Source organism: Myxine glutinosa, chromosome 4 (assembly GCF_964187855.1).
Source record: "Myxine glutinosa chromosome 4, kmMyxGlut1.1, whole genome shotgun sequence".
Lineage (NCBI taxonomy): Eukaryota > Metazoa > Chordata > Myxini > Myxiniformes > Myxinidae > Myxine > Myxine glutinosa.
Genome location: NC_136264.1, coordinates 76,202,088 through 76,214,386, shown reverse-complemented (window position 1 = coordinate 76,214,386; position 12,299 = coordinate 76,202,088). Strand labels below are relative to the sequence as shown.

Sequence of the window (12,299 nt, the reverse complement as noted above, 5' to 3'; positions counted from 1 at the left end):
CAATAAGTCATTAATAAAAAATTAAATAATTAATTGATTAATCAATAAATAATTCATCGATTAAATGATTAATCAATAAATCAAAAATATCCTTGATAGCCACATCACTTGGTCAATGTCATGTCCAAATATTAGCTTCCCAGCTCAAAGGATGCCTCAGATATTGGCCAAATGAGAAAGAAAATAAATAAATGATCAATAATGAAAATAAATAAATAACAATCATTAAAAAATTAAATTATTAATCAATTCGGTCACAGAACACTTAAACCACCACCATTTCATCAGAATCTGTAACTGAAAAAAAGTATTTTTTTAGGAATTAATCGAATAATTAAATAATTAATCGATTAATTGATTAATCAATAAATCAAAAATATCCTTGATAGCCACACCACTTGGTCACTCATGTCCAAATATTAGCTTCCGAGCTCTAAAGGTGCCTGAGATATTGGCCAAATGAGAAAGAAAATAAATAAATGATTAATAATGAAATTAAAGAAATAATAATCATAAAAAAATTAAATTATTAATCAATTCGGTCAGAGAACACATAAACCACCACCATTTCATCAGAATCTGTAACTAAAAAAAAAAAAAAATTTAGTCATTAATCGAATAATTAAATAATAAATCGATTAATTGATTTTTTTTTTTTTGATTTTTGTTTGTATACAAGATCGAGGCTCGTGAAAGAGCTAACATTAATCACACAAAAAGACAAACCGACACACAAAACAAAAAACAAGGGGAGCGGCAGACAAGATGGGGAGAGAGGGGGAAGGACACAAAAGAGAGGGGGAAGAGGGGGAAGGACACAAACACAACATTTGAGAGCAGGGACATCGGGAGGACTTGGGGGGAGGTGGGAGAGGATTAAAACATATGAACACTGCAAGGACTCTGGGGTGAATTACCGGGGGTAGAAAAGATCAAGGTTTTCGATGGGGGAAGATAAGAGATGGTGGTGAACAGCTGTTTTAAAGACCTGGAGGGAGGAGTGGGATTGAAGGGAGTGGGGGAGTTTGTTCCAGAGGCAGGAGAAAAGGTGAATGAAAGAGTGAAGGTGAGCAGAGAGCCTAGACTTTGGCAGTTTAACCATAAGAGGGTTGCAGGCAGATCTTGTGCGACCTGAAGGAATATTGGGGGGACAGAGCACAGAGAGAGCTGGGGGAGCAAGGCCGGAGAGGAGTCGGTAGAAGACAGAAAGACCACCAACCTGCCTGCGGTGAGTGAGTGAAAGGCCCTCGGCGTTGACTACATCGCAGGAGATTCCAATGATTCTGAATGCTTTGGCCTCAACAGCGTGAAGCCGAGCAAGGTGTGAGGCAGGAGCACCAGCCCAGAGGGGGGAACAGTATTCCATTGAGCTGCGGATGAAAGCCTTCTATGTGGTGAGGAGCTCAGGTGTGCCAAGGAAGGACTTCGCACGACGGAGGATGCCCAGTCGGCGACTGGCTTTGGAGGCCAGCTTGGAAATGTGGTTTTCCCAAGAAAGATCATGGCAGATAGTGAGACCCAAAAGCTTGAGCGACAGAACTTCTTGGAGAGGATTGTTGAGAAAGTGGATGGGAGGGTTGTCCAGTCAGTCCTTTCGGAGAGACATTGTAAGAGTGTGAGATTTGTCAGGATTGAAAGACATGTTCCACTTGTTTGACCAGTCTGTGATTTTGTCCAGGTCTGCAGAGAGTGAGGAGGCTGCAGACTGCCGATCTGAGGGATGAGGAATGGAGCGACAGAGAGTAGAGTCGTCAGCAAAGAGATAGAGAGGATTTTCAAGAGAGTCAGAGAGATCATTGATGAAGACCAGAAAAAGCACAGGGCCCAGAACACTACCTTGGGGAACTCCAGCCTGAACAGGAAGAGGAGATGAGAGAAACCCATTCAGGGCCACACGTTGACTACAACCAGAGAGGAAGTCCGCCAGCCATGTGTTACGTGGTCCCCTCGGTGACTACCTGGTCTCGGTGACCCCCGGACCGTGAGAGGACCTTCGCCAGCAAGTAGTATTATATATATGCGCTTTCGCAACGCAATCCCTATGAATTCCACCCAAGAGAAACTGATGTGCAATGATATATTTCCAGGGTAAGGATAGCATACGATTTCAATGATACAATCACGGATATTCCCCGAGCAATCAACAACCAACAATCATCAACAATTCCCAATCCACAATCAATTCCCTATATGATTAAGATGGCCATCTTATATAGGTGTGTCCACTTCTGTACTCACGACCCCCTTTTGGTCTCTGCCCCTCACAATGTCTCTGGGCCCCTCCTGACCGAGATGCTGGTCGGCGTCGCCGCACTCGGGCGGTTGAACGAACCCCGGGTGGACGTGTTTCCACCGGGCAGGTATCGTACCAGGCACCGCGGCTGCAGCCCCTCGTGGCCACGCGAAGCGGGTACGGTAAAGCAAGCCAAAAGCCCCACGCCGCTTGCAAGGCGTGTTAGGCCCCAACGTGCGACCCGTACGCGTCTGTTTAGACGGTGCCGCGAACGGTGCCAGACGCGGGGTCGATGCACGGCCCCACGTCAACTTGACGTCTCCACCGGGTAGGTACACGTCCCGGTAACTCCTCTCGCCAGACGGGCTTCGGAACGCCGCTTTTCCACGCAGCGCAAGGTCGATCCCACCTTTCATCGGAGCGGGGCGAGGAAGAAGAAGAATACTCGTCGCTTTTCTTCCTCGTGTCTTTTTCTCTTCCGTTTCCGGTCACTTCCGTTTCCGGACACTTTCTCAGAAGGGCTCCTGACCCTCCAACCACAACAACCCTTAATCTACTACACACGGATAAGCAAAGACCTGAATGGTAATTTACATACATTCACATAAATATGTAACACATGCGTGGAGATTTCCATGGATACCAAAGGAGGAGAGTTTGGAGAGCAGAGCAGGGTGCCAGACCGTATCGAAGGCACGTGAAATGTCAAGGGAGACAGCTCTAATTTCCTGTTTGGCGTTGAGGACCTCCATCCATTGTTGAGAAAGCAGAAGCAGCATGTCTAGAGTAGAGTGACCAGGTCTGAAACCAAATTGATGATCAGAGATCAAGCCATTGGAGAAGAGGAAAGATTTAATATCTGAAGCAATGATGGATTCCATGACTTTGCTGATAATTGGGAGAAGGCTGATTGGTCTGTAGTTGCTGGGATCTGTTTTTGCACCTTTTTTGTGCAAAGCGGTGATGTTGGCTGATTTCCAAGCAGATGGCAGATGACCTTGAGCAAAAGAGAGGGTGAAGAGAACAGAAAGAGGGAGTGAAAGAGCAGAAGAACATGATTTTAGGACCCGTGGGCTGATGCCGTCAGGACCAGTTGCAGAATCAGAGTCGAGGGTTGACAGAAACTTTTCCACCTTGTCAGGAGGAAAGGACACAGAGTCCAGGAGCAGCTGGGTACGACTGGGTACAGTGGGTACAGAGAGGGATGGGTTTGGGACACAAGATTTAGAGGCAAACACAGAGTTGAGGCATTCAGCTTTTTCACGTGCGGAGTCAGCCGTTAAGCCGTTTGAGGTGAGGGAGGGGATGGAGGGGGAACAAACACCAGAAACAGATTTGACCAGACGCCACCAGGATTTGGAAGAGGGAGACAGATAAGAGAGTTCGGTCTTGAGAATGGTGAGATATTGTTTCCTGGCTCTCCTGAAGGTGGACACACACTTGTTTCGGGCTTTGTGAAAGGAAATGAGATTTCCTTCCGTTGGATTTGCTTTCCAGGAGACGAAAGCAAGTTGTTTCAGGGCAACAGCCTCACCACAAGATTCCGTGTACCATGGACGGGAGGAAGGGTATGACAACTGAAGACGAGATGGTATAAATCTGTGCATGAGAGAGAGCAATTTACTTTGAAAGAATTCCCAGGATGAGTTGATGTCAGAGGCGGTAGAGATGGGAGACCAGTCCAGATGATTGATGGCTGCTTGAAGACCGTGCCAGTTGGCCTGAGTGAAATGCCAGACTCGTCGACGCTGAGGAGACTCTCTGAGAATGGTCAGAGAGATGTCCACTTTGACAAGCACATGATCAGATGAGCCGATTGGAGCAGAAGAAGAGCAGCAGACATTTTCAGGGAAGTTTGTCATAACCAAATCCAGAAGAGAAGATGCTCTGTTGACTGAGATCCGGGTCGGGAAATTGACAGATTGTGTCAGTCCCAGTGAGTCGCAGAAGTCCTTTGCTGAAGAGCCATGGCTGGTGAGAGAGGTACCCGCACCCAGCCAACTGGCATGGTGACAATTGAAATCACCACATATGAGGAAGAGAGAGTTGGGATGGGTAGATAGAAGTTGGTCCATATTATCAGACAGTGAGATGTAGATGGAGTCATCGCTGATTGGTGGACGGTACAACACACATATGAACAAAAGGTGGGAGTGAAGGGGAAGCCGTAGCCAAAGGTATTCCTGGGGGTGAGGTGGAGAGAGGGCAGTGGAGGGCGAGTGAGGAAGAGAGTTTTTTATAAAGATAGCAACCCTACCTCCAGGACGAGGCTCAGGTCTATCATACCGGAGGACGGAGTAACCTGGGAGAGATACCAAGGCATCAGAGACATCATGAAGGAGTAAAGTTTCTGTTAAGCAGATCACATCTGGTTTGTCAGAAGCAACCTGTATGGAGAGGTCAGTCAAGTTTGAGCGAAGGCCCCGGATGTTTGAGGTCCATACCGTTAATGAAGAGGAAGGGGGAGCATCGGGTCCAGAACAGGGGGGGGACGGGTAGGGTAAGATGTGGAAGAGGAGGAAGAGGTAGGGAGAGCTGTTGAAGGTGTGTCAGAGATTTCAGAATAGCTTGGAGAAAGGGAAGAATGGGGCGGACAAAAGGTTTGATGGAGATTGGGTGAGGCACAGTGAGGTGTTATTTGAGGAGGAGGAAGAGCAAGGCAGAAGGTTTGGGGAGATGAAGGTGAAAGTTGGAAGGAGGAAGAAGCAGGGAGGATGCTTTGAGGAGGAGGGGTGAGAGGGAGAGTCTCGGAGGGGAGGGGTGTGGGGGGAGTTTAGGAGGGAGGGGAGGGAAGGGGCAAGGGGGAAGATTTGAAAGGGATGGGTGATGGGGAGGATTTGGAGGGGAGGGGTGAGATTGGATTTTGAAAAGTGTACGATTCATGGGAAACGAACATTTTTTGCAAAATGAGTTTGAGACCTTCAATTAATTAATAAATCAAAAATAGCCTTTGCAGGCAAATCACCGGGTCATTGGCATGTCCAAATATCAGCTTCCTAACTCAAAAGGTGCCTGAGTTAATGGTCAGAAGAGAAAGGAAATGTGATTAATTAAATAAGTACTTCATTAATCGCTAATAATTAAATAACTCCTCAATTAATTGATCAATCAAAAAACAAAAAATATCATTTTTGAAAAAGGACTTGCTCACTGTTGTGCTGAAATTTCAGCTTCCTAGCTCAAAGGATGGCTGAGATATCGTCCGGACAAATAAACAAGAAAACAAACAAGTACACATACATTCAACGTACACCGCCCCATGCCAAATAATTAAATATGCTGCAGCGCGCCATTGCCGGGTCACCATTGCGCGCAAATCACCGGGTCATTGGCATGTCCAAATATTAGCTTCCCAGCTCAAAGGATGCCTCAGATATTGGCCAAATGAGAAAGAAAATAAATAAATGATCAATAATGAAAATAAATAAATAACAATCATTAAAAAATTAAATTATTAATCAATTCGGTCACAGAACACTTAAACCACCACCATTTCATCAGAATCTGTAACTGAAAAAAAGTATTTTTTTTAGTAATTAATCGAATAATTAAATAATTAATCGATTAATTGATTAATCAATAAATCAAAAATATCCTTGATAGCCACATCACTTGGTCACTCATGTCCAAATATTAGCTTCCGAGCTCTAAAGGTGCCTGAGATATTGGCCAAATGAGAAAGAAAATAAATAAATGATTAATAATGAAAATAAAGAAATAATAATCATAAAAAATTAAATTATTAATCAATTCGGTCAGAGAACACATAAACCACCACCATTTCATCAGAATCTGTAACTAAAAAAAAAAAAAATTAAGTCATTAATCGAATAATTAAATAATTAATCGATTAATTGATTAATTAATAAATCAAAAATAGCCTTTGCAGCCAAATCACCTGGTCATTGGCATGTCCAAATATCAGCTTCCTAACTCAAAAGGTGCCTGAGTTAATGGTCAGAAGAGAAAGGAAATGTGATTAATTAAATAAGTACTTCATTAATCGCTAATAATTAAATAACTCCTCAATTAATTGATCAATCAAAAAACAAAAAATATCATTTTTGAAAGAGGACTTGCTCACTGTTGTGCTGAAATTTCAGCTTCCGAGCTCAAAGGATGGCTGAGATATCGTCCGGACAAACAAACAAGAAAACAAACAAGTACACATACATTCAAAGTACACCGCCCCATGCCAAATAATTAAATATGCTGCAGCGCGCCATTGCCGGGGCGCCTCAGGCGCCCGGCAATACCGCAGTGCAGCTCATTGAGGCTGCATTGGGAGGGAGAGGTGTACACTAATTGATTGATTAATTGTATAATTAAAATCAATAAAAGATTATCACAAAATATTTTCATAATCAATTGGCTAATCGTATAACTAAACCTCTAGTGCTTCATCCGAAGATGTATCTTTTTCGAAATTTAATGAAATAAGTCATTTATAAAAAATTAAATAATTAATTGATTACTCAATAAATAATTAATCGATTAATCAATAAATAATTAATAGATTAAATGTTTAATCAATAAATCAAAAATATCCTTGATAGCCACATCACTTGGTCACTCATGTCCAAATATTAGCTTCCCAGCTCAAAAGGTGCCTGAGATATTGGCCAAATGAGAAAGAAAATAAATAAATGATTAATAATGAAAATAAATAAATAATAATCATTTAAAAATCAAATTATTAATCAATTCGGTCATAGAACACATAAACCACCACCATTTCATCAGAATCTGTAACTTAAAAAAAAAATTTTTTTAGTCATTAAACGAATAATTACATAATTAATCGATTAATTGATTAATTAATAAATCAAAAATGGCCTTTTCGTGGAGCAGCTTAACTTAGATGTTTATAAGGATTGTGCATTTTGTGATAAAAGCAACACACTTGCCACACATAAAGACAATTATAATATGAACAGATTTGGATATTGGGCCACCTCACATTTTGCCCATGGTGGCTATAGCAGCCATTTTCCAAAATGGCCGCCAGCGGTCACTTTTATTTTCTATATATGATGTACTGGGGAAGACAGTGGGTCGACCGTGGATGCTAATGTGCTTTTAAAAGTCCAAGACTGTTTAGGGAGTGCCTATTATTTCATTTGGTACCACAATAGATAACTATAATTGAATTAGTTAGTATAAATAGGTTTGCGACACGGCATCTGGTGAGATTCCAAATGGATATTAATTGTGAAAATCATGCACATTGATGAAAAAAAGGGGATTTTCATTTTCTTGGTCCACTTTTCCTGAAAAGCAAGTACCAATGTAATAATAACATAAATGCACAAAGAAATAAATCCATGCGGTTCCCATTATATTACAAGTCACTCTTTCCCGATTGCACTTTTGGTGTCTCACCATTTCGTTACGTTGTTATTTTTTGCGCACTATCCGCTAAACATCGGTTTCATATTTGCGAATGAAAGTCACCGTAACCAAGAGCCCCGGATGAGGCCTGTAGTGAAATTATACCGAAGGTGAACCCAGGGTGTGCTCGCTTCAAAAGGGGCGTCTATAAGACCCGGGACAACCGGGGCGCACGAACACTCCAGCGGCACTTACTGTGACATAGTCCTGTAGTTTGAATGGTATGTACGCCCCTATATGCCGCGCTGATTTGTTTTACCTATTGATATCGGACTTTGCCCATGTAATACTCTGATTCTAATGTCTGTTGCATGAATGTATTTTTACAGGATGTTACTTCAGATCTAAATGATATTAAACCTACCCAAGGGACAAGTCGTGTCTGAGCTTGATTTTCACGACATTTAATATCATTTAGATCGCCGAAATGACTGAACACAAGATGATCATGGTACCGGTTCTCGGAGCCGACACTCAAGCTGAGGGGACGGGATCGGAGTTCACCCACTGGCTCAAAACGCTGGATAATTACTTTGCCGCTCACGAAACAGAGCCCAACGCTGTGGTGAAGCTGTCCGTGTTACAGTTGAAGGTCCATCACACCGTTTACCGGAGCATTGCTCGATTTGTGACGTACGCTACGGCTCTGGCCGAGCTGAAGCGACTATACGTAAAAACACGGAGCGCTGTGCACGGCCGGCATCAACTCTCCCAGCGGCGACAACAACCATCGGAATCGATCGATCGCTATGCACAGGAGCTGCGTTACCTATTGGCGGACTGCGTGCAGGAGGTACGGACCCACGAGCAAGTGCAGGATGACCTGCTCCGAGATTCATTCGTCTCCGGAATTAATTCTGGAGTCTTGAGGCTCCGACTCCTGGAGACCCCGGATCTGACATTTACGGAGGCACTGCGGCTGGCACGCGTCTTTACAGATGCCCGTGAACAATCCACCGCTTATGATCACCCACGAGTCGGGGCGGGGACTTCTCAACTCGCGCGACCGGAGAGGGGTACCGCCGAGGATATGGGGGAGGACCCGACCACCACGGCCGAGTCTCTGGGTGCTCCTGAAGCGGACTCCGCTTCCGGCCTAACTGCTGCCGCCGCTGCCCGGCCACGGCCTGACCGGTACGCAAAATGTTATTTTTGTGGGAATCGGCAGCACCCTCGATCTGACTGCCCGGCTCGGGAAGCCATATGCCACCTGTGCTCCACCAAGGGCCATTTTGCAAAGGTCTGCAGGAAGGCCGCTCGGGGCACGCGCCCCCGTGCGACCTTGAATGGACTTATCGCTGAGCCAACGGATCGAGCACCGGACGGGGCGCCTCACTCGGCTTTGATGAGCCGACCTCCTTCTCGCGGGCCTCTGGCTGCACGCACGACCTTGGTGAGATACACCGGGCCGCCGAAACAAATGGCGCGAACGCGACCGGCCGCGGCGCGACCGACCTTGACTGGCGTTCGAACGCCTACTTCAAACAAGCGACATGCTCCTGCTTTGGAAACTCCTCTTGATGTGCGGCAAACACAGCACGTGACTCGAGCCCCATCTGACGGCGGCTCTTACGAATTACATGCACCCACTCTGGCATATGAATCTGCAGATGGCAGTGATCCTTCTCACGTGACTCGAGCGCCATCTGGCGGCGGCTCTTACGACCTACACACACTCACTCCGGCAAATGAAACTGCTGATGAGCCAACGATGCGCTTGTCACGAGGATCCTCCTCGGGCTGCCCGAATGACCGGCAAACTGCAGCCGGCGTGGGAACGTCCTCTGACAGTGGGTATTACGATTTCTATGCTCCTGCTGAGGCCCAACCTGCCGACGATGCCCGGAAGATTGCAGCCAGAGTGGGATCCACCCGCGAGGCGCGATCTTCTCGCCCGGCCGGTACAATACCTGCCGGGTCTGCCGGCCTTGCGTAAGACACACCCCCGGACAGACAGACAGACGGACAGAATCACCGGAGCCTATTATAGTATAGATGAATTAAATTAAATATTGAATTAAATGTTTATTATATTATTACTTAATTAAATATTGAATGTTTTCATGAATTAAATATTGAAGCAGAACATACACAAAAGCATAATCTCCACATATGCATCGTACAGTGTGCGGTTCATAAATATTGCAAGAACTCTGTATTTGGCTTCCGAATGAGGAAACTTCGTGCAGAGGAAGGACGAAGAATCGTGTGAAGTGCGAGCCTTTCCTGACACGAGGCACTGTGTTTACAGGTAAACGGGGATGGTCAACGACCTGTGTCAATGTCAAATGGGGCAAGCTTAGTTTCTTGGTGGGACATTGTTCCTGCACATTGGGGCACGTGGGTCAATTACAAAGTGATCTTAGAAATTAGTTATTTATTAAATACCAAGTAATCGCAGTCGTGATGGCACACTTTGAATGTTGCATATTTAACAACATTGCATGTTTCGTCACGTGACTTGCCATTCTTTGGTCATTGTTTGATACTAGGACGTGCCCGTACGTGGGTGCCCGTTCCTTGCCAAAAAAAAAAAAAAAAATGTCTTCGCCCATGCATGCATGGGCGTGCCCGTAAGTGCGTGATGTGACCGTACAATGAATGTATCGTCCCGACGCCGCAGCTCGGATGGCGCTGCAGTTAATCGGGCCTGTATCGGCAGAGTTATTAGAAACGTGTACTACAATCGATCGTATCTTACAGCATCTGCTCGCCACGTTCAGCATCAGTACGTCGTCACTATGACTATCCGTAAGTCCGGAAGTGACGTCCTCATTTGACTGTCCGGAAGGTCGCATATCGCAGTTACGATGAATCGCAAATTAGTTTTAATTAGTTTTAAAACATAGTTTAACGCCAACATAGCGCCAACATAGTTTGCCAACGTGAAATAAATGAATACGCTCTCAAATGTGCCGTCCGAGGCAGAGTCTGTTCGCCACGTTCGGCACACGTGATAGCTCGCTGCTCTCTGATTGGTTGAATCGTTTTTTGGACATAGCTCGGTAACTACTTCTCCGATTAATATGAAACCTTGAAAAGGCACATCCTCAGGTCCCCAGCAATATACCTGGCAAGTTTCAAGTATATCGGGCCCGTGGTTGTCGAGAAACAGCGGTCACAGACACACACACACACACAGATTACTGGAATTATAGATAGATAAATAAGTTATGAATGAATATGGAACAACTTTTGTTGGTCTTGCAAATAATTTGAACCTCGTGCTCTTGTTTATAAAGCTCTTTCACAAACCACTTCATCAAATACTGGATACAAAGGTTATATCTATTATGTCTGCACGTAGGATGCACCCGATTTGTTGTTTGCAATGTGCCAGCCCCACCAGTGATTTTATGAACCATCGGTTCAGCTCCTTTCAAGTGAACGAGGTGGGTGGCTCTGAAAAGAGCCGTTGTGGTTTTGGGCGAGTGAGACGAGGAGGAACAAGAGAAACTTCACCTCAAATCTCTTGTCTTCTCTTCCTCTCACTTCTTTTTGAGCGTCGCCTTCTTGTTCTTCAACCCCTTGGTTGCAAGCTTGGACTTTGGTTTCATCGTCTTGGTGTTTCCCTTGGTCTTAGGCAGAACCTTCTTCACGTTTTTCTTCACCTTGGCAGGCGACTTACTGGATCGCTTCGAAGAAGCGGCGATAGATCTTTTCAGTTTCTTGGGAGAAACCTTCCGCACCACCTTCTTCACTGCTGGCTTTTTGGTCGCTTTCTTGGCCGCTTTAGACTTGATTGTGCTCTTCACAACTTTTCTGGGACTGGTGCTCTTCTTCACTTTCGCACTCTTTTCCTTGTTCAGTTTGAACGAGCCGGCAGCGCCCGTTCCCTTGGTCTGCACAAGATTTCCACTTGCAACGAGGCTCTTCACAGCCGAATTGATACGAACGGAATTCCGATGGAGATTGTAGCCATCTTCTCCCAGGGCCTTTTTCAAGGCGGCAAGCGACACACCATTTCGCTCCTTGCTCGATCCCACCATCTTGATGATCTTTTCCGAAAGGGTGCCGTCAGTCTTCTTCGGGGTCTTGGTAGCGCCAGGTTTATTCTTCCCTCGCTTGACAGACGGGACCGAAGTTGAAAGTTCTGCTGAAACAGGAACAGTCTCCGACATTTCGCACCAACAAGAGTATGAGAGGTAACACGAAGTTGTAACACGAAGTTCCAAAACGAAGTACAGTACAGTGTTGCACAAATAAAGCGTCCCTTCACCACGTCGCCTGTTGTTCTTATAGTGACGGAGCGAAGAAGCGGACGTGGTAGAAATCAACGTCAGCGTTCGGAGTCGTTCACCGTATCCGTTTGTGTTTCCTGCATCACTTTGAGCTTTGTTATTCACATGAACGATAACTCCATGCGCAATGCGAACAATCGTTTCAGGTACAAGAACATCCCAGCAAACGGAGGGAAGCATCTTTTCAAATATCTGGACCTTTCACCGCATTCCACGGCCCGAGACGGCAGATGGACGATCTGCTTTGACAGAACATTGCTTACTCGAACACGTTCTCGGGCTTCGCCCAAGGGGTTTCTGTGCTCAGAATAAGATTTTCACGAGCAAAATATCTTCTTTGACCTGACATAAACCTCACAGAGTTAATGGTGAAATGTGCACCTGTCTGCAGCCACCTTTGCAAGGCAATGAAACAAACATGAAAAAACTCCTTT

The 12,299-nt window shown here is 45.2% G+C and overlaps 1 protein-coding gene across 2 annotated transcripts in view; it reads right to left on the bottom strand.

The window, feature by feature from the left end:
- LOC144891743 (histone H1.1-like) overlaps positions 1 to 11,901 on the bottom strand; it is a 46,813-nt gene extending 34,912 nt beyond the window's left edge. For both annotated transcript variants that reach the window (XM_078775989.1, XM_078775988.1), the window contains exon 1: positions 11,087 to 11,901. In XM_078775989.1, coding sequence (XP_078632115.1) covers positions 11,113 to 11,745 — 633 coding nt within the window. In that variant the 5' untranslated portion in view covers positions 11,746 to 11,901 and the 3' untranslated portion in view covers positions 11,087 to 11,112. The remainder of the gene's footprint in view (positions 1 to 11,086) is intronic.
- Between the last annotated feature and the right edge of the window lie 398 nt (positions 11,902 to 12,299).